Source organism: Oncorhynchus mykiss, chromosome 6 (assembly GCF_013265735.2).
Source record: "Oncorhynchus mykiss isolate Arlee chromosome 6, USDA_OmykA_1.1, whole genome shotgun sequence".
In the NCBI taxonomy this organism is placed as follows: Eukaryota; Metazoa; Chordata; class Actinopteri; order Salmoniformes; family Salmonidae; genus Oncorhynchus; species Oncorhynchus mykiss.
Window position 1 is genome coordinate 63292184 of NC_048570.1, and position 22489 is coordinate 63314672.

General features: G+C 42.9%; 1 protein-coding gene across 3 annotated transcripts in view; it reads left to right on the forward strand.

Moving 5' to 3' along the window:
- apba2b (amyloid beta (A4) precursor protein-binding, family A, member 2b) overlaps positions 1-22489 on the forward strand; it is a 72980-nt gene that overhangs the window by 41592 nt on the left and 8899 nt on the right. For 2 of the 3 annotated variants that reach the window (XM_021607169.2, XM_036980661.1), the window contains exons 2-5: positions 6604-7957; positions 11199-11279; positions 17249-17288; positions 19497-19642. In XM_021607169.2, the coding sequence (XP_021462844.1) occupies positions 6626-7957; positions 11199-11279; positions 17249-17288; positions 19497-19642 (1599 nt within the window). In that variant the 5' untranslated portion in view covers positions 6604-6625. Of the gene's footprint in view, positions 1-3569; positions 3719-6603; positions 7958-11198; positions 11280-17248; positions 17289-19496; positions 19643-22489 lie in introns of those variants that run through there. The other variant, XM_021607170.2, reaches the window with a different exon arrangement.

A 22489-nucleotide genomic window follows, 5' to 3' on the forward strand; every position in this document is an offset into this window, starting at 1 on the left:
AGCCTAGAGATTTGAGACCTGGAAGGTTGCTAGATCGAATCCCCGAGCTGACAAGGTAGAAATCTGTCGCTCTGCCCCTGAACAATGCAGTTAACCCACTGTTCCTAGGCCATCATTGTAAATAAGAATTTGTTCTTAACTGACTTGCCTAGTTAAATAAAGGTAAAATAAAAAATAAGAATAGTGTAGACATCACAACTACACATAAGGAATCATGTAATAACCAAAATAGTGTTAAACAAATCTAAAGATATTTTAGATTCTTCAAAGTAGCCACCAGTAGACTGGTACTGTATATAGTGGCTTGCGAAAGTATAGGCATTTTTCTTATTTTGTTGCCTTTCAACCTGGAATTAAAATGTATTTTTTGTGGGTTTGTACCACCTTTTGCAGCAATTACAGCTGCAAATCTCTTGGTATGTCTCTATAAGCTTGGCACATCTAGCCACTGGGAATTTTGCACATTCTTGAAGGAAAAACTGCTCCAGCTCCTTCAAGTTGGATGGGTTCCGCGAGTGTACAGCAATCTTTGTCATACCACAGATTCTCAATTGGATTGAGGTCTGGGCTTTGACTAGGCCATTCCAAGACATTTAAATGTTTCCCCTTAAACCATTTGAGTGTTGCTTTAGCAGTATGCTTAGGGTCATTGTCCTGCTGGAAGGTGAGCCTCCGTCTCCGGGTCTCAAATCTCTGGAAGACTGAAACAGGTTTCCCCTCAATAATCTCCCTATATTTAGCACCATTCATCATTCCTTCAATTCTGACCAGTTTCCCAGTCCCTGCCGATGGAAAAACATCCCCACAGTATGATGCGGCCACCACCATGCTTCATTGTGGGGATGGTATTCTCGGGGTGATGAAAGGTGTTGGGTTTGTGCCAGACATAGCATTTTCCTTGATGACCAAAAAGCTCAATTTTAGTCTCATCTGACCACAGTACCTTCTTCCATATGTTTGGGGAGTCTCCCACATGCCTTCTGGTGAACACCAAACGTGTTTGCTTATTTTCTTCTTTAAGCAATGGCTTTTTTTTCTGGCAACTCTTCTGTAGCCCAGCTCTGTGGAGTGTATATGAGTGTATGGCTTAAAGTGGTCCTATGGACACAGGCATGGAGGTGCAGTAAATCTTTAGCAAATTGTATTACGTCTCTGCCTGTTAAATTGGAATCATGCATCATAGCACTGCAGTCTGATGTGATGTGCAGGAGGCCCTGTTTTGGGGATCTAAAGAAATGTCTGCATGTGCCTAGGAACAGGGCAGCTTTTAACAAGGCACACCAAACGTTCTGTTTTTCATAATACTGTAAATATTGAAGGAGACACATCTGTTAACCTAACAGTAGGAATCATTACAGTGGTCGGAGTAATGATGCGCCTACTTATTTAAGACTCTCAGGAGCAATTCCCCGATTTTGTTGATCCATTTTACGATTGATTTTCATCTGTCATTCTGTTCATATCATTCAGTATGTAACATCCTTTTGTAGGTGCAAAACACCTTCTACTTGAACCGCGTTGAACCTTCCCAGTAATACACCTAATATAAAACCTTTTAACACCTCTGTTTCTTTGTGCTGTAGGAGAGAGCGGTGTTGTGTGTAACTTTGGGGCAAAGCAGACGGGGTTGGTGTAGATTATTGACACCATGTAAACTATATTTTGTCTCCAATATTTATAAAACCACAAGTACATTTGCACAATGAGCACTTGATGTCTCTCAAATTCTTTCTAACAGTTGTTGGTTAGCTAGCGATATTTTTTTGTAATATTAGCATAGACGTGACATTAGTAAAAACACCTCAAAACATGACGGATGGGTATCAAGAACAAGATAAAACTAGCTGAAACGAGCCACTTACGATTCCCCACATGGAAGCTTCTTGTCATTGTTGCAAGCTATCTCGCCATCCAGAACCATAACAACACACTGCCTTCTGCCCCATTGAAGGAGGCGCATTGTTTTCGTGACTTGTTAGCTAACCCGTCTATAGACACATTTCTTTTGGGTTTCTGTTGGTCATACTTTACCCTATACAGAACAGTGGTGTGTGAGACTGATCTTTGAACATGATCCTGTCATGTGTGGAGTGGAGTTTTCTACAGTGGGTGTTGATCAATATTCTGATAGGTTTCTCTATTGCAATGTGAGCCAGATGCAGTGCCAGTTGAAAGGACAGAGAGCTGCAACGACAGCGATGGAAGCTGAAAGGACAGCGAAAACACACTGCAGCTTGTTTGGAAAGGAAGTGATTAAGCCATCCTATTGGGGTTTACAAAGGAGGTGTTTTACATATCTAATCAAATAAGCACTGAAGTGCAATTACTAGTGTGATTAGGGCCAATTAGTTGGGATCCATTTCACTGTTGTTGCGTGCAATACGATATAGGCGCTGCCAATGCCACTGTTTCTGTTAACACCAGTCTTGCTTGAATTTTGTCCGTACTATACTTCCAGCAAGCTATAGGGTCATTTAAATATATCCAGTAGAATATAAACATTATTGTTTCCTTGTTGTCAAGTTAAGTGTTAGAATGGTTGGGCTGCTGTGAAAGAAGCAGATTAACCTCCTCCACAGGTAGAATACAGTAAGTCATATTAAGAAAAGCATGGGCATGGACAGTAGGTGTGTTACACGAAGATACTGCATAAGCTCCTATATCACGAGGGAACAGCCATAGAGAAACCGCTTTGATATTCCTCTCTTGACATGCATGCATATTAGAATGCCCTAATTATAGGAAGCACATGGGAAAAAAACGTATATTATACTGTCGTGCTGTTTTTGTGCGCTTTCCAGTCATTTCCTCACTGTGACGCTCATTGTCACTATTCTAATTAAGGCGCTTGTTCAAGAAAGACCAACTGATTTGTACCAGGGTTTAGTCGTCAGGCCTGTCACATGTTTTCCTGTAATCAGATGAGAGAGACTTGGAACTTGGACACAATAGGCATGTGGCACTGGCTGGTGTCTGGATTCACGTTGACATGGTGATGTGTCGTTCAGGGGATGACATATTTGTGAGAGGAGTAGTCTATGGGGAAAAGGTTGAACGGTATGTAGATCGTTCTGAGTTATATTTCATTTTGAATTAGGGGTATACCAGGAGACAGAATACAAATTGCCCTGAACAGGTAGGACAGATTCCTTATGTATTTGTTGTGATAGGTCGTCATTCACATGGTAATGTATTCAAATTCAATAAAAGCTGTCAAGTCTAATTCATACGGCCCAGCCCAAACAAAGGAGAATTTGGGAAGCTATTTGGGGACTGGGAGGATTGAATGATTCACACCTCAGAAATTATATTGGTAGACAGGTAGACACACAGACACTCTTCACATACAAAATCGATCCAGGCAGACAGAATACATTGAAGGAGAGGTAAAACATACACACTCTTGGTGGAAACACTCAGTCAACAGATGTATCCAGGGGTCATGTGGTGGATTTATTCAGAACCAAACAAAGACATGGTGAAAGGTCATTGGTACCCATAGGAGGCAGTTACTCTTAGCCACCAATAATTGCCCATTGGGAGTGGCAAGGCGGGGCTGGGCTGGCTGCTAGAGGATGCTGGAAATAATAGGGGGAGCAGGGAGGAGCGTAGAGGAGAGCAGCTGGTGGGGGATGGGGTAAGAGGCAGGGCAATACGCCTGTATCGCTACACGCCTGGCCCTCTTCAACACTACTACTGCTCAGGACCAGAGACAGAGGTAAGACATATAGTTCCATGCCTTATTATTGTTGCTCTTTATGAGTTTCTGCCAGTCAGTTATCTACCGCATGTTTCAACTATCACATTTCCTATTGTACCAACTATAACGATAGAAAGCTGGGTTGAATGGGGAATCATGTGTTCTGTACATGTGTCTGAACTTGCTCTCCCCATAGACTTTCCAGTGGGCAGCTTCTTTGTCTAGCAACATCATCAGCAGTATTACTCTGAGTCAGTCACCTGAATGGATGGCCATAATGTGGGTTGTGACTGTGAATGTGTGCTTTTGGAGCTACACCTCGTCCATGGCCAGACACAGCCTCCTGACGGACAGGGAGGTGGGGAGGTGGCCTCTGCCTCCCTGTGGATGCTGGAGTGGGGATAATTAGCTGTTGCAATCACCTGTGATGGCAAAACGTCAATATGGGCAGAGGGAGAGAGAGAGAAGAATGGGAAGGCACAACAAAAGCCCCTCAGAGAGCAGCCAGTTGTTAGTGGCAACTGGTGGAGATGAGACTGGTGGAAGGAACATAGAGGAGAGGAGGAGAGAAAGTGGGACACCAGGTCACTCTCTCTTTAAATCGCAGTATTTTAATACTCATCTAATATTTTTGTGCCGGCACTCGTCTTCACAGCCTTGTGTGTGTGTGTGTGTGTGTGTGTGTGTGTGTGCATCCTCTATTAATGGCTTCTCACGTGACTTATACCGTCCCTTCCCTGTTTGATAGCTTTTTAATGAGATTGTTGAATTTGTTTAGAGCCCTGCGTGCAGAAGCACCAGAAACACCCCAACGTAATCTCTCCCAGCTCTCCTCGTGGCCGCACCCTAGCAATGATTCGAGCAATCTGAATTAGGAGAATGATCCAAATCTCCCAGGCGAGCCTTTCTCCACCCTGCTGTGTGCAGATCAATACCAGTGCAGATACTCTGTGAGACTGAACATTTCGCCAATCTCTCCCGATCTAGGAGTGAATATTCACCGGCCTCTGTGTAGAGATGACCTCCAATTTGAGTATCGATTGTATGACTGTCAAAGTCTAATTAGCTTATGGTAAAGGCATGCTCCCTCTTTGTTTCATTCTCTTGCCTCAGACGTTTGTCCGCAGGCCAAACACAACTCAATGCAAAGCGTTGTATTGAGCAGAGTTCTGTATTGTGCCAAGGCTAATGCAGTAGTGCTAAGTAAGCACTTAAATGTGGGTGTGGGTAAGCTACTCGAGAACCTGTCTGCCTCCAATAGCAGTAATTGATCAGGTCTTTCAGTGGTGAAGAGATCCTGTGTCCAGTCGCAGGTTCGAAGAAAGAGAGAGAGGCTTTTGTGTTCAGCAGGGGAATCAATGTGCATCAACCATTTGTAAAGGCATTGATGCTATGTTAGGATGAGTTAGACCTAACTTAGAGGTATGCGCAGAGCACAGACTCTTTGTTTTGTCAGACTAGTTCTCCTGATCTTTACCACAGTGAGGTGCACATGATGGTTTGGAACGGTTTCCACACTGAGATCAGTGCTTCTACGATGCTAGTTGTAAGATGCTGGGGTGTGTATGTGGTTAAAAGCCTTTTATTTATTTTATTATACTTTTTTTTCAATGTAAGGGGTAGATCAGCTTTAATATTGTAGATAGATTGGGCCTTCCATCAATGTAATTGTCTGCATCCTTTCCAATCCCCCATATACTATATATTTAAAAAAAAAAAAAAATAATATAATATTTTCCTTTATTATTTTCCCCTAAGGCTACCACCCCTCCCCTAATCTGAGTAAACTAATGGACAGCAACACTTAGGTTTCTACTTCCAGCTTATAAATACTAGATACATTTTACCGACACAGTATATTTTTACAACAGTTATCTTTTGTTTGTTTTTAGTCCCATCCTTCAGCTACCCTCAACCCCTCCCATCTATCTCTGAACACCATCCAGTTGTGATTTCTGTGCTGTGGTGTTTCACAAAAGCTTTTAAAAACTTTCTATTCTCAAAATGTCTAAAGCTTGTAAATTAAAGACATGTTTTTGCTAAGAGTATTATCCTGTTGATTGATTGACTATGACTTTTCAGACCACTCAGCAGTGCTATCTGCAGTCCTGAACCTGTGACCAAAAACAAGCTACATATGGACAGTACCAAAACAAATGATCTAATGATTGTCTCTTTGCAGCAAAATCTGCAGAGCTGGGATGGTTGTATCCTCCATTTATATAACATTCTATTGATTGCAAGAATTTTGTATAATCATTTCAATTGAAAAAAAATCTGCGTTTTGAATCCTGCGTTGTTTTGTGTATCAGTTCAAGATCCATGTGCTATGGAATCGGAACATCAAACATCTCTTCCCAACTATTTTGCGATCTATATGGCACAGCTGTCAATTTCTGGTCCTTAAATGAACCTGGTATCCTTTTTTTTTTTTATTCATAATTTTCTTTTAACCAAGTATGGTCTTTAATGCAATGCCGACAGACAAGTTCCTTACTTTCTCCCCCTTCCACTTGCCTATTCCATTTTTGTGGTAATACTGAAATTAGTTGGTTGTAATTTTGGGTAGAGCAGTTGTTCAAAAACCTTTATTGGTTCCCTCACTACGTCTTCTTGTTTTGAATGTGATGATGAAAAACTAAACATCCCACCGTGCCTTTCCTTCCTTCCTGTCAGTCATAGTGCATCTGTAATTGGCCCTAACAGGTTTTCACAGTCGGACAACAGAGTGGTTAACTCTCTCACTGTGTCTATTAGGCTCACTCACTGGGGGGCATAACACTTACAAAACTTTTCATCTTTGTAGCCTTCCTGCACTGTATTTAATTGAGCTGTTGTTTGTGATGATTGCACTGTAGCAGTATAGCTCTAATGGTGTGGTTCTCTCTTTCTGCGTTCTGTAGGACTGAGGACCATTTGAGATGCATGGCCTGTAAGCAGCCAGCGCCAGCGATGGCTCATAGGAAGAGGCCAGGGACCAGCGGCTCCAGCTGCAGCATGTTGGAGCCTCCCGTCCGGCCCCCCTGCCCCGCCGCCTACCCCCCAGAGCAGCACGACCAGGAGCAGGAGGAGGGGCCGGGGGAGGAGGAGGAGGTCCACTACTGCCGCCAGCAGGGCCTGGAGCCAGAGCTGACGGACAGCCGGCCGGACACACCTACTACACCAGAGCCGCAACACGAGCATGAACACAGCCATGACCACGATCACCCAGACTGCCACGGCCATGATGACCACAGTCACAGCGACGACCATGCAGAGTGCCATGGCCACGACCGCGAGCATGCAGGCTGTCACGATCACGGTCACAGTCACGACGATGTAGACTGCCACGACCACGGCCACGTCCACAGTCACATCAATGACCACGACCATGCAGGCTGCCACGGCCACCGTCACGACCACGCTGACAGCCTGGATGGAGACTCCAGCTCTGACTATGTGAACAACAGCTCAGAGGAGGAGGACTATGATGAAGGTCTGCCGGAGGAGGATGAGGGCATCACCTACTACATCCGCTACTGCCCTGAGGATGACAGCTACCTGGAGGGCAGCATAGACTGCAACGAGGGCGAGGCTGACTATACCGCCAGCACCGTGCAGCACGTCCCGGCTGAGCCCCCGGGCGACACAGACGAGTGCCAGGAAGCGGTGGAGGAGTGGGTGGAGGGAGAAAGTGGGGTGGATGTGGGGGAGGTGCGCTGTGAGGTGGTGGAGCAGGACCCAGATGAACAGATCTACGACGTCCTGGACCACCACCCCCACCCCGCCGCCGTCCTGCATGAGTCCCCCCCACCCACAGAGGAAGAGGAGGAGGTGAGAGCTGGGGTTGCTTACACTGGGGACTACTATGGCCCAGAGGAGGAAAATGGGAACTCCGTGGTTCACGAATCGCGGTCTCCATACCGTGGCCGTAAAGTGGTAGTGGAGGGGGAGACGGGGGAGGAGGCGGAGGAGGACATTGACCAGATAGTGGCAGAGATCAAGATGAGTATGAGCATGGGTAGTCTGAGCAGCGGTGGTACTGACCAGAGTCCTGACGAGCTGGTGCAAGACAGTGTACCCAGTGATTACCACCCTCCTGAGGCCCACACCAAGCCTGAGTCTGCCCCCTACACCCCAACCCCACACCGCCACGACAGCAGACCCAAGTCTCTCAACCTCCCCTCCTCCACACGGCACAACAACCCTGAGCTCCAGAGGGGCTTCAAGGTTCGCTCCCGCACCCCGGAGGAGCGACAGCAGTGGGCTCAAGAACAGGTGAGAAGGAGAGGCCATTTTGATAGGTATTTTCTATACACACTCATTGAATCTCCTCTATTGAAATTATGTGAATGAAAAGTCAGATGTACAGTTTATGTGATGTGTTGAGAAGGTTCTCAGAATAGAAATCCAACGTTAATCTCTCGTCCAAATTTTAGATCAAGGACCGAGTGATCAAACTGATTTTCACACTTCATTTTTTTCTATTCAAAGTTTCTGATGCCTCTAACACTAATCTCCCGGATAAACATGACTAGATTTTGTGGCATTTACCAAAGTATCCATTTTAGAAGCTCTATAACCAACGCTTAAACCATGCTTCTCCTTCTTTACACTTTACCCGAGTGGGGGATGGTACAATGCCGTAAGAGGGACATCTGTATAGACTAACGTTATACATTAAAGGTCAAATCGTGGGGCTGCTTATATTTGTCCTGTTTCACACATGCACAAGTGTGTAACCTGTACAGTGTGTGGTGAAATGGAAATGCGTGTCCCACTCCCCCCGAGGCACCCTCGTAGAGTGGGGTCACGACATGTGTTTAACACAGCTGGAGACACAAGATGTACTGCCAGGCTATGTTCAGATTCTCGTGCAGAGCTATGCCATTAGAACTGATTAACTTCTTATGGCTGCAATCCTGTTAACGGGAGCGATATGACAACAGCCAGTGAAAGTGCAGGGCGCCAATTTCAAAACATCAAAAATCTCATAATCAAAATTCCTCAAACATACATGTATCTCATACCATTTTAAAGCTAATCTTGTTGTTAATCCCACCACAGTGTCCAATTTCAAATATGCTTTACAGCAAAAGCACCACAAACGATTATGTTAGGTCACCACATAGCCATAGAAAAACACAGCCATTTTTCCAGCAAAAGATTTTCCAGCCAGAGTCACAAAAAGCACAAAGAGATCAAATTAATCACTAACCTTTGATCATCTTCATCAGATGACACTCATAGGACTTCATGTTACACAATACATGTATGTTTTGTTTGATAAAGTTCATATTTATCAAAATATGAGTTTACATTGGCGCGTTACATTCACTAGTTCCAAAAAACATTGAGTGAGTTTGCATAGCCACATCATTCAACAGAAATACTCATAAATGTAGATGATAATACAAGTTATACACATGGAATTATAGATATACCTCTCCTTAATGCAACCGCTGTGTCAGATTTAAAAAAAACTTTACGGAAAAAGAAACCCATGCAATAATCTGAGACTGCGCTCAGAAGTAAACGTCACAATAGCCGCAATGATGGCGTCAACATAAACAAGAAATGACATGATAAATATTCCCTTTGATGATCTACATCAGAAAGCACTCCAGGAATCCCAGGTCCACAATAAATGTTTGTTTTGTTCGATAATGTCCGTTATTTATGTCCAAATACCATCTTTTGTTGGCGCATTTGGTATAAATATCCAAACGCTCATTCTGGTCAGCGTTACGTAGGACAAAAACTTCAAAAAGTTATATTACAGGTCGAAGAAACATTTCAAACTAAGTATAGATTTAATCATTAGGATGTTTTTAACATACAGCTTCAATAAAGTTCCAACCGGAGTATTCCTTCGTGTCTTGATGAGCAATGGAACGCAAGTGGATACCATGAGGAATAAGCGTGATCAGAAAATGGCTGACTGCCAGACACCTGATAGATTCTGCTCTCATTCACTCCCACAACACCGTAGAAGTCTCATTCAAATTTCTATGGATGGTTGACATCTAGTGGAACCCCTAGGCGGTGCATCATCATTAATATCTCAAAGGGATTTCATTGGGGACTCTGAATACATACAAAGCTCAGATTTCTCACTTCCTGTTTTGATTTCTCCTCAGGATTTTTCCTGCCATATGGGTTTGGATATACTCACAGATATCATTCAAACAGTTTTCGAAACTTTAGAGTGTTTTCTATCCAATACTAATAATAATATGCATATATTAAAAGCTGAGACTGAGGAGCAGGCCGTTTACTTTGGGCAACTTATTCATCCAAGCTATTCAATACTGCCCCCCAGCCATTAAACCAAGATTTGCGACAGGGGGATATTTATTATGTGTGAGGTGGTTGACAGGCAGGTTATTGCATTTTAGCTATAGTGCAGCTAGTGAGGTTGTTCCCTTCCCCCAGCCACAGCCAGACACCTTGAGCTCCCCTCTCCCATCTCGCATGCCCACTGCCCTCATTCAGATCCAGCCTCACACACACACACACATACATACACACACACACACACATACACACACACACACACACACACACGCCTCTTCCTGTCCTCCACCAAGCTCCTCTGTGTTCTACCATTCTCGCTCCCAGTCCTGCCAGATGGTGAGGTGTGGGGAGAGCCTGAGCGTGTGCCCTGCAGTATGGGATGGCAGCATGCTGATACACACCTGCTCCATCGTGGTGTGCATGTGTGTATGCTTGTGGTTGTGTGTGTTCTCTTTACTGTGTTGGAGAGAAATGGGACTGGTCACATAACTGGATTATATTGTAAGCAAGCACATATTGTGCAGGAACAGTCACTGACGACAACAAATAAAAAATCTACTGCCCAGGTTAAATTCGGTGACTGTTTGTGATTTTACTCAACAGTTGTAAATGTTTTGCTAAATGCTTTCAGCGTTCAGGTACTGGGATTAAAGGCTCACTGAAGTGTTTGAAAACATCAGATTTAGGTTTGAGCCTTCCTCCTTCCTCAGGGCAGAGATTTGTTTTATCCTGTCAAACAAATGGACATGATTCTTAATGAATTACTGTGTGCTCAAGCTGTTGTGTAGATGTTGAATACTAATCAGGACTTTGTGCGGTGCTGTCAATGTAAAAAGAAGGATTGTTGAGTTATGTAAATATGAAATGAGAGCAATTTCATCATCTTTGTCATGCTTTGCTAAGTAAATGTGAACTGTCATGGCAATAGCAATATTCAAGTCAACATGTTATTGTGTGTGTGTGTGTAATTTTACAGAAACACGTGTTACTGATCTCAATTCATGTCTAGTAATAGCATGACCTTATTTTTTACCCCCCATTACAACTATTATCTTTTCCTTGACCATAGAGAAATGTATCAGACTTTACTACTAATGTTTGTTGGCTGTAGCTCCCTAAGGAACCGGTCCTTTTTTTTTCTTTCTACTGTCTGCTTGGAAATGTATTATTAACTCTCTGTTGCCCGCTGGTCCCTGTTTAACCCCTGGTTTAACCTCCACAGATGACCAACGGTGCAGAGCATCCCAGGAAACAGCAGCGTTCTGACCTCAACGTGCCGCTGGAGAACAACAATGTCCCGGAGGTAAACTGTCTCTGTCTGCAGTCCAAACTGATTGTGACAGATGATATAATGTGGAATATATAACAGTATTATTACTGTCCTGTGCTTGTCCTTCAGAGCCGGTGTCATGGGTGTGAAGGGGTTTTCTTCAGATTATTATCATACAGATTATTTATCATCAAATCAATCTTTATTTATAGAATTCAGACAAAAAAGTTATAATAACAATGAAAATAAAAAGCTGTATCTCAGAGGTTAGCTAGCTAACGTTGAACCTGGTTGGTTAGCTCCCAGCAGATTCATGCAGGGTAGTAACGACATGATTTGGCACTATGTTCATTGTTATTTAACTAGCTAACGTTAGCTGGCTGGCTCGTTAGCTAACGTTATGTGATATGTTTTATCTTACACGTTGTTTACTTAGCTAGGTTAATTTTTTTCCTAGCTAGCTAGCTACATGTCTTAAGCTAAAGTGTACAACACCCGTTGAATATGGCCGGTGTCAGTAAACGTCGGCAAAAAAGCGGAACGAAATTGTTACCAGCGGGGCTGGTTAGGCTGTTTTCCTGTTATCCAGAGGTAAACTAATCATTGGCCAGAGCGTCAAGTGTGCGCTCTGAATGCTCCGAGGGGGAAACGAGATGGGTGGGGCTAAAGCTTAAGAGGGTGTGAATGATGTTGAATGGGTGTAGACAAAGAAGAGCTCTTCACTAGATACCAAAACATTCAAAGGCCATTTTCTCAAAAGTGAGTTTACAAGTTTATCAACTTTCACAGCAGAATTACTTCCCCATTGTTCCTCAGCATACCACCCTGCGTACCACTGCTGGCTTGCTTCTGAAGCTAAGCAGGGTTGGTCCTGGTCAGTCCTTGGATGGGAGACCAGATGCTGCTGGAAGTGGTGTTGGAGGGCCAGTAGGAGGCACTCTTTCCACTGGTCTAAAAAATATCCCAATGCCCCAGGGCAGTGATTGGGGACACTGCCCTGTGTAGGGTGCCGTCTCTCGGATGGGACGTTAAACGGGTGTCCTGACTCTGAGGTCATTAAAGATCCCATGGCACTTATCGTAAGAGTAGGGGTGTTAACCCTGGTGTCCTGGCTAAATTCCCAATCTGACCCTAAAACCATCACGGTCACCTAATAATCCCCAGTTTACAATTGGCTCATTCATCCCCCTCCTCTCCCCTGTAACTATTCCCCAGGTCGTTGCTGCAAATGAGAACGTGTTCTCAGTCAACTTACCTGGTAAAATAACGGATTAATAAAATAAATAAATACAAATGCAGTTTATGATATACAATTTTGTAGCTCTGAGTCTCTTTTGTAGCTCTGAGTCTCTACCAAAGTAAAAAAAAACTTTCAAATGTTGCTACATAAGACTGAATACAGGTGAGTCACATATTTACTACACAACAAACATAAGATATATTTTTAATTATACAAACTGAACAACTAAAAAGCACACTAAGGAAAAGAAAAGCTAAAAATGTGTTTTAAAATCTCTTTAAAATATGTCCACAGTTTCGGCCCCCTTCGGGTTCTCTGGCATGCAATTCCAGAGGCTGGGGGCATAATAACTAAAGGCTGCCTCTCCATGCCTCTTGGTCTTAGGCTTTGAGATCATTAAAAGGCCAGTGCCAGAGGATTTATGAAAATCAATTAACTGTGTTTATGAATGACTTAAGTCCCTGTCTCCAGGTAACACAGTGTGGTTGTCCAGTTTTCTTAAGGAAATCACCACTGTTATTATTGTGGACATTTCTCTCAGGGACATTCTATACAAGGCTGCTAACCTCATCCCTCACTTCCATTGCTCTGAAAGGAAGGGAATTGGCTGTGCCCTTTTTTTGACTCTGTAGTCAAGTCACTGGTTGGGAGCAGCAAGCTGTGTGTTTACATCAGGGAAAATCACTCAACCTTGACCTGACTGTTCAAATGACGCTCTGTGACAAAGCCCTTTCTGCTCTGCGCAACCTCCATAGGAACCCTCTCCTCTGCCCAACCCAGTCTTATCATCCTATCATGGTTTTGTCTGGCCAGGCTGTCATTCACACACCACCACTAAGCCTGGAGAGCACAGCCAAACTGCAGAGCAAGGCACATCTTCACTTTAAAGGTCATCTAGTATAGAGGTCGACCGATTTATGATTTTTCAACGCCGATACTGATTATTGGAGGACCAAAAAAGCAAATACCGATAATCGGCCGATTTAAACAAAAAAAATGTATTTGTAATAATGACAATTACAACAATTCTGAATGAACACTTATTTTAACTTAATATAATACATCAATAAAATCTATTTAGCCTCAAATAAATAATGAAACATGTTCAATTTGGTTTAAATAATGCAAAAACAAAGTGCTGGAGAAGAAAGTAAAAGTGCAGTATGTGCTATGTAAGAAAGCTAACATTTAAGTTCCTTGCTTAGAACATGAGAACATATGAAAGCTGGTGGTTCCTTTTAACATGAGTCTTCAATATTCCCAGGAAAGAAGCTTTAGGTTGTAGTTATTATAGGAATTAAAGGACTATTTCCCTCTATACCATTTGTATTTCATTAACCTTTGACTATTGGATGTTCTTATAGGCACTTTAGTATTGCCAGTGTAACAGTATAGCTTCCGTCCCTCTCCTCGCTCCTCCCTGGGCTCGAACCAGCAACACAACGACAACAGCCACTATCGAAGCAGCATTACCCATGCAGAGCAAGGGGAACAACTACTAGAAGGCTCAGAGCGAGTGACGTTTTGACGTTTGAAACGCTATTAGCGCGCGCTAACTAGCTAGCCATTTCACTTCGGTTACACCAGCCTCATCTCGGGAGTTGATAGGCTTGAAGTCATAAACAGCGCAATGCTTGACGCACAACGAAGTGCTGCTGGAAAAACGCATGAAAGTGCTGTTTGAATGAATGTTTACGCGCCTGCTTCTGCCTACCACCGCTCAGTCAGATACTTGTATGCTCAGTCAGATTATATGCAACGCAGGACACGCTAGATAATATCTAGTAATATCATCAACCATGTGTAGTTAACTAGTGATTATGATTGATTGTTTTTTATAAGTTTAATGCTAGCTAGCAACTTACCTTGGCTTACTACATTCGCGTAACAGTGCAACGAGAGAGAGGCAGGTCGTTATTGAGTTGGACTAGTTAACTGTAAATTGCAAGATTGGATCCCCCGAGCTGACAAGGTGAAAATCTGTTCTGCCCCTGAACAAGGCAGTTAACCCACCGTTCCTAGGCCGTCATTGAAAATAAGAATGTGTTCTTAACTGATTTGCCTAGTTAAATAAAGGTATATAAAAATAAACATTGTTTTTCTTTTTTAATCAGCAAATTGGTGCCCAAAAATTCAGATTGTTATGACCGATTAATCGGCCATTCCGATTATTCGGTCAACCTCTAATCTAATAAGATACTGTATGATTTAAGTATTGGCAAAGCAACAGCTGGTGTATATTTGTGGGAGGCCACTATAGCATACGTATATATATATATATATATATATATATATATATGTATATACAGTGCCTTGCGAAAGTATTCGGCCCCCTTGAACTTTGCGACCTTTTGCCACATTTCAGGCTTCAATCATAAAGATATAAAACTGTATTTTTTTGTGAAGAATCAACAACAAGTGGGACACAATCATGAAGTGGAACGACATTTATTGGATATTTCAAACTTTTTTAACAAATCAAAAACTGAAAAATTGGGCGTGCAAAATTATTCAGCCCCCTTAAGTTAATACTTTGTAGCGCCACCTTTTGCTGCGATTACAGCTGTAAGTCGCTTGGGGTATGTCTCTATCAGTTTTGCACATCGAGAGACTGAAATTTTTTCCCATTCCTCCTTGCAAAACAGCTCGAGCTCAGTGAGGTTGGATGGAGAGCATTTGTGAACAGCAGTTTTCAGTTCTTTCCACAGATTCTCGATTGGATTCAGGTCTGGACTTTGACTTGGCCATTCTAACACCTGGATATGTTTATTTTTGAACCATTCCATTGTAGATTTTGCTTTATGTTTTGGATCATTGTCTTGTTGGAAGACAAATCTCCGTCCAAGTCTCAGGTCTTTTGCAGACTCCATCAGGTTTTCTTCCAGAATGGTCCTGTATTTGGCTCCATCCATCTTCCCATCAATTTTAACCATCTTCCCTGTCCCTGCTGAAGAAAAGCAGGCCCAAACCATGATGCTGCCACCACCATGTTTGACAGTGGGTATGGTGTGTTCAGGGTGATGAGCTGTGTTGCTTTTACACCAAACATAACGTTTTGCATTGTTGCCAAAAAGTTCAATTTTGGTTTCTTCTGACCAGAGCACCTTCTTCCACATGTTTGGTGTGTCTCCCAGGTGGCTTGTGGCAAACTTTAAACAACACTTTTTATGGATATCTTTAAGAAATGGCTTTCTTCTTGCCACTCTTCCATAAAGGCCAGATTTGTGCAATATACGACTGATTGTTGTCCTATGGACAGAGTCTCCCACCTCAGCTGTAGATCTCTGCAGTTCATCCAGAGTGATCATGGGCCTCTTGGCTGCATCTCTGATCAGTCTTCTCCTTGTATGAGCTGAAAGTTTAGCGGGACGGCCAGGTCTTGGTAGATTTGCAGTGGTCTGATACTCCTTCCATTTCAATATTATCACTTGCACAGTGCTCCTTGGGATGTTTAAAGCTTGGGAAATCTTTTTGTATCCAAATCCGGCTTTAAACTTCTTCACAACAGTATCTCGGACCTGCCTGGTGTGTTCCTTGTTCTTCATGATGCTCTCTGCGCTTTTAACGGACCTCTGAGACTATCACAGTGCAGGTGCATTTATACGGAGACTTGATTACACACAGGTGGATTGTATCATTAGTATCATCATTAGTCATTTAGGTCAACATTGGATCATTCAGAGATCCTCACTGAACTTCTGGAGAGAGTTTGCTGCACTGAAAGTAAAGGGGCTGAATAATTTTGCACGCCCAATTTTTCAGTTTTTGATTTGTTTAAAAAGTTTGAAATATCCAATAAATGTCGTTCCACTTCATGATTGTGTCCCACTTGTTGTTGATTCTTCACAAACAAATACAGTTTTATATATTTATGTTTGAAGCCTGAAATATGGCAAAAGGTCGCAAAGTTCAAGGGGGCCGAATACTTTCGCAAGGCACTGTGTGTATATATATATATATATATATATACTAGGAAGTTGTTTCCCTTTAAGTTATTAAGTGGTTTGATAATGCTCCTGGGCCTTCCTCACAGACTGTAATGAACGGCCACACATATATCAGCCTGGACCCTCCATTTGAGTGGCATGTCTTTTAAGTGATGGCCATTACTCAGAGTGCTTTTTCTGTAGAAGTATTGATATACAGCAGTGTTTTACATCTGAAGAGTTAGGCATGTCATGACCCGGCATGTTAACATGGACCACTGTTTACAATCAGGTCGATGCCATAAAGTTGTGCTTCCTTTTGATCTGTACTATAAACTCTTAGAAAAAAACGAATTCCAACAGGGTTGTTTGGCTGTCGCCATAGGAGAACCCTTTTTCGTTCCTGGTAGAGCCAATTTTGGTTCCAGGTAGGACCATTTTTAGTTCCATATAGAACTCTCTATGGAAAGGGTTCTACATGGAACCCAAAAGTGTTCTACCTGGACCCAAAAAGGGTTCTTCAAAGGGTTCTCCTATGGGGATAGCTGAAGAACCCTTTCAGGTTCTAGATAGCACATTGCTTCTTCCATTTTCTTCCTCATCTGTTGATGAATAGGGTTTGTATCAATTTCATAGGTTACTTTGAACTGATGTTCAAAAATGTTTTGTCTTCTTTGACAGAATGAAGCTTTTGGAGTTTGTTGGTCTGTTGTTTGTTGTGGAAGCCGCAGGCTTTGCAGAGAGGCCGTTTTCCTTTCAGTTTCATGAAATGAGAATGCATATTTCATTCTGCTTGACTAATTCAGAGAGTTCAATCAAGACTTTATGTTTTTCAGGAAACTAAGAAGGCTGCATCTTTCCCCAGCTTTGTTGATGGTAAGGTACCTCTACGTCTGTTTATTTTGAGGATGAAATCAAGACAAAAATGAATCAAATTCACAACATCAAAAACAGATATTCCCTGTAAGAGGCTTATATCGCTTTGGGTGCAGGAATCTGCTCATTCCAAGGATAGTAGATTTGTCTTTCAAATTCAAGCTCCTTAATAACCACTCAAAATCTAGTTGCAAAATGACAGATCATGGAGTGAGTGAGTGAGTGAGTGAGTGAGTGAGTGAGTGAGTGAGTGAGTGAGTGAGTGAGTGAGTGAGTGAGTGAGTGAGTGAGAGAGAGAGAGATCAACAAGTCTGCATTTGAAAATTAAGACAAACAGAAAGAAAGTAAATACGAATGATCATATTAATTTTTCACTATCTTTATTTGGACAATTTACCTGAGAGCCATCATGTCAGACGTGTCAGTGAGTTTGTCGTCAATGTGGGAGGGCTATAGCTAAGCAGGCCAGTCCCAGGCCTCTGTATGTTTGGTTCGAGAAGTTTTCAAGGCGTTCTTCGCCAAATCCCTCTCACGACTGGGCAGCGAACGGCAAGGCTTCATCTTCCTGGAGGCTGAGCTGTTTCTTTCTTTCACTTTCTCTGGTATCATGACAGTGCATTGTATCCCTCAGTGGTTGTCACAGAGTCGACATCTACGTATCACACGGGCACATGAATCCCCTGGTGCCTCTCAGCTCCCAGCCCACCCGTGGCCATTTTACTGCTCAAGCCTCCACCGTGATTGTTTCTCTTCATAATACCCAACAGCTACAGAATTGCAGTGTTTTATTTATTCAAATTGTACGCACAGAAGGCTGCCAATACTCATACACTACTGTTCAAAAGTTTGGGGTCACTTATAAATGTCCTTGTATATGAAAGTAAAGCACATTTGTTTGTCCATAAAAATAACATCAAATTGATCAGAAATATAGTGTAGACATTGTTAAATGACCATTGTAGCTGGAAACGACATTTCTAATGGAATATCTACATAGGCGTACAGAGGCCCTTTATCAGCAACCATCACTCCTGTGTTCCAATGGCATGTTGTGTTAGCTAATCCAAGTTTATCATTTTAAAAAGGATAGATCATTAGAAAACCCTTTTGCAATTATGTTAGCACAGCTGAAAAATGCTGTGCTGATTTAAAGAAATAATAAATGGGCCCCGGTGCACAACTGAGCAAGACGCCTCACAAGTGGTCAACTGGCAGCTTCATTAAATAGTACCCGCAAAACACCAGTCTCAACGTCAACAGTGAAAAGGCGACTCTGGGATGCTGGCCTTCTAGGCAGAGTTCCTCTGTCCATTGTCTGTGTTCTTTTGCCCATCTTAATCTTTTCTTTTTATTGTCTAGTCTGAGATATGGCTTTTTCTTTGCAACTCTGCCTAGAAGGCCAGCATCCCGGAGTCGCCTCTTCACTGTTGACGTTGAGACTGGTGTATTGCGGGGACTATTTAATGAAGCTGCCAGTTGAGGACTTGTGAGGCGTCTATTTATCAAACTAGACACTCCAATGTACTTGTCCTCTTGCTCAATTGTGCACCGGGGCCTCCCACTCCTCTTTCTATTCTGGTTAGAATAGAACACAGCATTGTTCTAGAATAGAACACAACGTTGTACGAGATCTTCAGTTTCTTGGCAATTTCTTGCATGGAATAGCTTTAATTTCTCAGAACAGGAATAGCCTGATGAGTTTCAGAAGAAAGGTCTTTGTTTCTAGCAATTTTGAGCCTATAATCAAACCCACAAATGCTGATGCTCCAGATACTCAACTAGTCTAAAGAAGGCCAGTTTTATTGCTTCGTTAATCAGTTAATCAACAGTTTTCAGCTGTGCTAACATAATTGCAAAAGGGTGATCAATTAGCCTTTTTAAAATTATAAACTTGGATTAGCTAACACAACATGCCATTGGAACACAGAAGTGATGGTTGCTGATAATGGCCCTCTGTACACATATGTTGATATTCCATTAAACATCTGCCGTTTTCAGCTACGATAGTCATTTACAGCATTAACAATGTCTACACCATATTTCTGATCAATTTGATGTTATGGTAGTGTACATATATGACCTTTCAACTCAGAGCTTAACTAAAACAACACAGAGATTTCTTTGTTTTGCAAAAGAAATATGATCTAATAGCGTTCATCTTCTCCTGCTCCTTCGTTTCTCTGTCCATCCATTCTCCCTCTCTGTCAGTTCCGGGGCCCTGTGAGCCAGAAGATCTTATTGATGGCATCATCTTTGCTGCTAACTACCTGGGCTCCACCCAGCTGCTCTCTGAGAGGAACCCGTCCAAGAACATCCGCATGATGCAGGCCCAGGAGGCTGTCAGCCGGGTCAAGGTACGGACAGACAGCAGGCAGGCCTTCCATCATACACATACACACGCATGCACGCACACATAGACACACGCACACACACACACACACACACACACACACACACACACACACACACACACACTGCACCACCCGTTTCAAATCCTGCAAACAGCTTCCCTTCCTTCCTTTTCATATGGATGTTGTTTTGATCTGGTATATTTTCACCGTGACTCTAGGAACCGTTTTGGAAGATTCCGAGTGAAGGGTGTCTGATGTGTTTGTTTACACCCCAGGAGACTGTGTCCAATCTAGTAGGATTATTGCTACTGTACTGTAGGACACACTGGTACTGTGTAATCATGTTCCTCCCCAGTGGGTTAGTTTACAGTCCTTTTAGCTCTGCTTACAACCCACTGTTTGATTTTTATACTGTCAGGATTTAATGATGCCCCTATAGAGGAAACAACCTTTAAGATATTCATCAATATGATTCTAGTATATCTTGAATAAACGTTATGTTCATGTTTCAGGCATATATAAAACCGGATGGAGACTTCAAAGCTGGTACAGAGTATTGACATAACCTCTGGAAACCATTTTAATTAGTACTCTAAATGGGACCTCTTGCTGTAGATAGTCTGCAATCTGGCAGACAGAGATACAGTTTTATAAATGGACTTCAAATGTGAGTGCAAGGTGCTGGTCTTTTTAATTCAAGTGAGGTCCAGATTGGCCTATTAAATCCACATAGACGTCAACGCTGTTTATCTCCCCAGTCAGAGCAGTTTGAGATTTTGCCAGAATTAGCAGTCCATTAGTGCTCCAGTTGGGTCAGATTGGGGTAAAGCATGTGTCACATGATGTTGGTAATGGATTGCTGGCTCACAGAGGTTATGTTTCCCTTTCCATTTCCGTTCCCTTTTCTACATTTATCGTCTGCTATGAATACTGATGGGGAGCAGCCAGAGAGGATGGCCATATTCAAAGCAGACTCCGCCACTGTGCATTCCAATCACTTCACTACTGGTTGGTTCTCAACTAGCTCTGGAGTTATGATTGCTTTTGGCAGTCTAGCTTTTGAAAGGCCATTTATGCAAGGGCCGTTTTCCCTCAGTCTGATAACAGTATGATCACAAATATAGTATTTGCACAGTATGCATTCCTATGCAATGAAATGTGTATGTTTTTGAAGGAGTTCATGTGTGCCGACAATGTATTATTGAGACCATTGTTGAGACTATACATGACTTTAGGAGCTATACCTATTGGATCAAAGAAAATACAACCCAAGATGATACACCAAATGTTCAAATAACTGTCCAAATTTCCTCTCCCTCTCATGAAAACATGTGCTGGGCTGTATAATGAATATTCTATAACCTAACTCACAGTGGTCCACTGGCACTTGGTTAGGCTCTACTTTTAGGAACATCCACCTGTGGCAAGGCCTGCCAGTCACTGCAGAGCAGAGATGGGAGTATATGTTAGCTCAGTGGGTCAGATTGGCCCACAGCTCAGTGACACAGTGGCACACTCTCCTGTCCAGCAGCAGTCTGCTTCAGGTGACCCTTCCATCTGGCAGCTTTTGTAGGGACATTTGAGTCTTGAAGGCCCCTGCCTCCCTTCCACTGCTGCTGGGATCTGGCTCCATCCATCCCAGTGAAAAGAAATCCAATCTTTTTTCTTCCTCATTATCTTTATGTTGGCTGTTCAGCTGTGGAGGAGGCCATCGGGAAGCATGCCACTTGTTCTCTGCCCTCATCTGAGGAGGAACTACAGATGATGTGTCTCTCCACATATGAATTGGCCATATGTCACTCTGGACGCAGGGGATTGGGCTCTTTTATGTGTTGGTAGCTACCATTTCTTCACACACCAACCCTGAGCACTGGGACTGGGCAGGGTCCCTCTGTACCATTTTATAGTTCTCAGATCTTAGCCACACCAACAACAACCCACACACAGATTAATTACACTGCTGTCCACAATATTTAGTACGAAGCTACAGAGAACAAAGTAAGCCAGACACAAACACACACACACAAAAACATTTTTTGTATGTTTTATTTATGCAGATATTTTTTGGCATGCTCCCATCATTTTGATGTAATATTTATGCAGCTTCATCGCCCACTCCTTTTTCTGCCTGCCTTGATTTGATGCGGTAGATGTAGCTGGAGGACTCAGATGTCTGCTTTGCATTAGAAGGTGGAGGAGTAAATGTGTTACAAACAACCCAGGATCATCACCTCCCGAAGGCCGTTCTCTGCTCTGGTTCCAAATCAAATCAAATGTATTTATATAGCCCTTCTTACATCAGCTGATATCTCAAAGTGCTGTACAGAAACCCAGCCTAAAACCCCAAACAGCAAGCAATGCCGGTGTAGAAGCACGATGGCTAGGAAAAACTCCCTAGAAAGGCAGGAACCTAGGAAGAAACCTAGAGAGGAACCAGGCTATGAGGGGTGGCCAGTCCTCTTCTGGCTGTGCCGGGTGGAGATTATAACAGAACATGGCCAAGATGTTCAAATGTTCATAAATGACCAGCATGGTCAAATAATAATAATCACAGTGGTTGTTGAGGGTGCAGCAAGTCAGTAAATGTCAGTTGGCTTTTCATAGCCGATCATTAAGAGTATCTCTACGGCTCCTGCTGTCTCTAGAGAGTTAAAAACAGCAGGTCTGGGACAGGTAGCACGTCCGGTGAACAGGTCAGGGTTCAATAGCCGCAGGCAGAACAGTTGAAGTTCAACTGTTCATACAAACACAAATAAACGGACTAGTTGCAGCATGCAAACATCCAACTTCCTCGACCCGACAGAGGCGTGATTATGCCCTCTGCTCTGTGTCTCAGCAAATGGTGAAGCG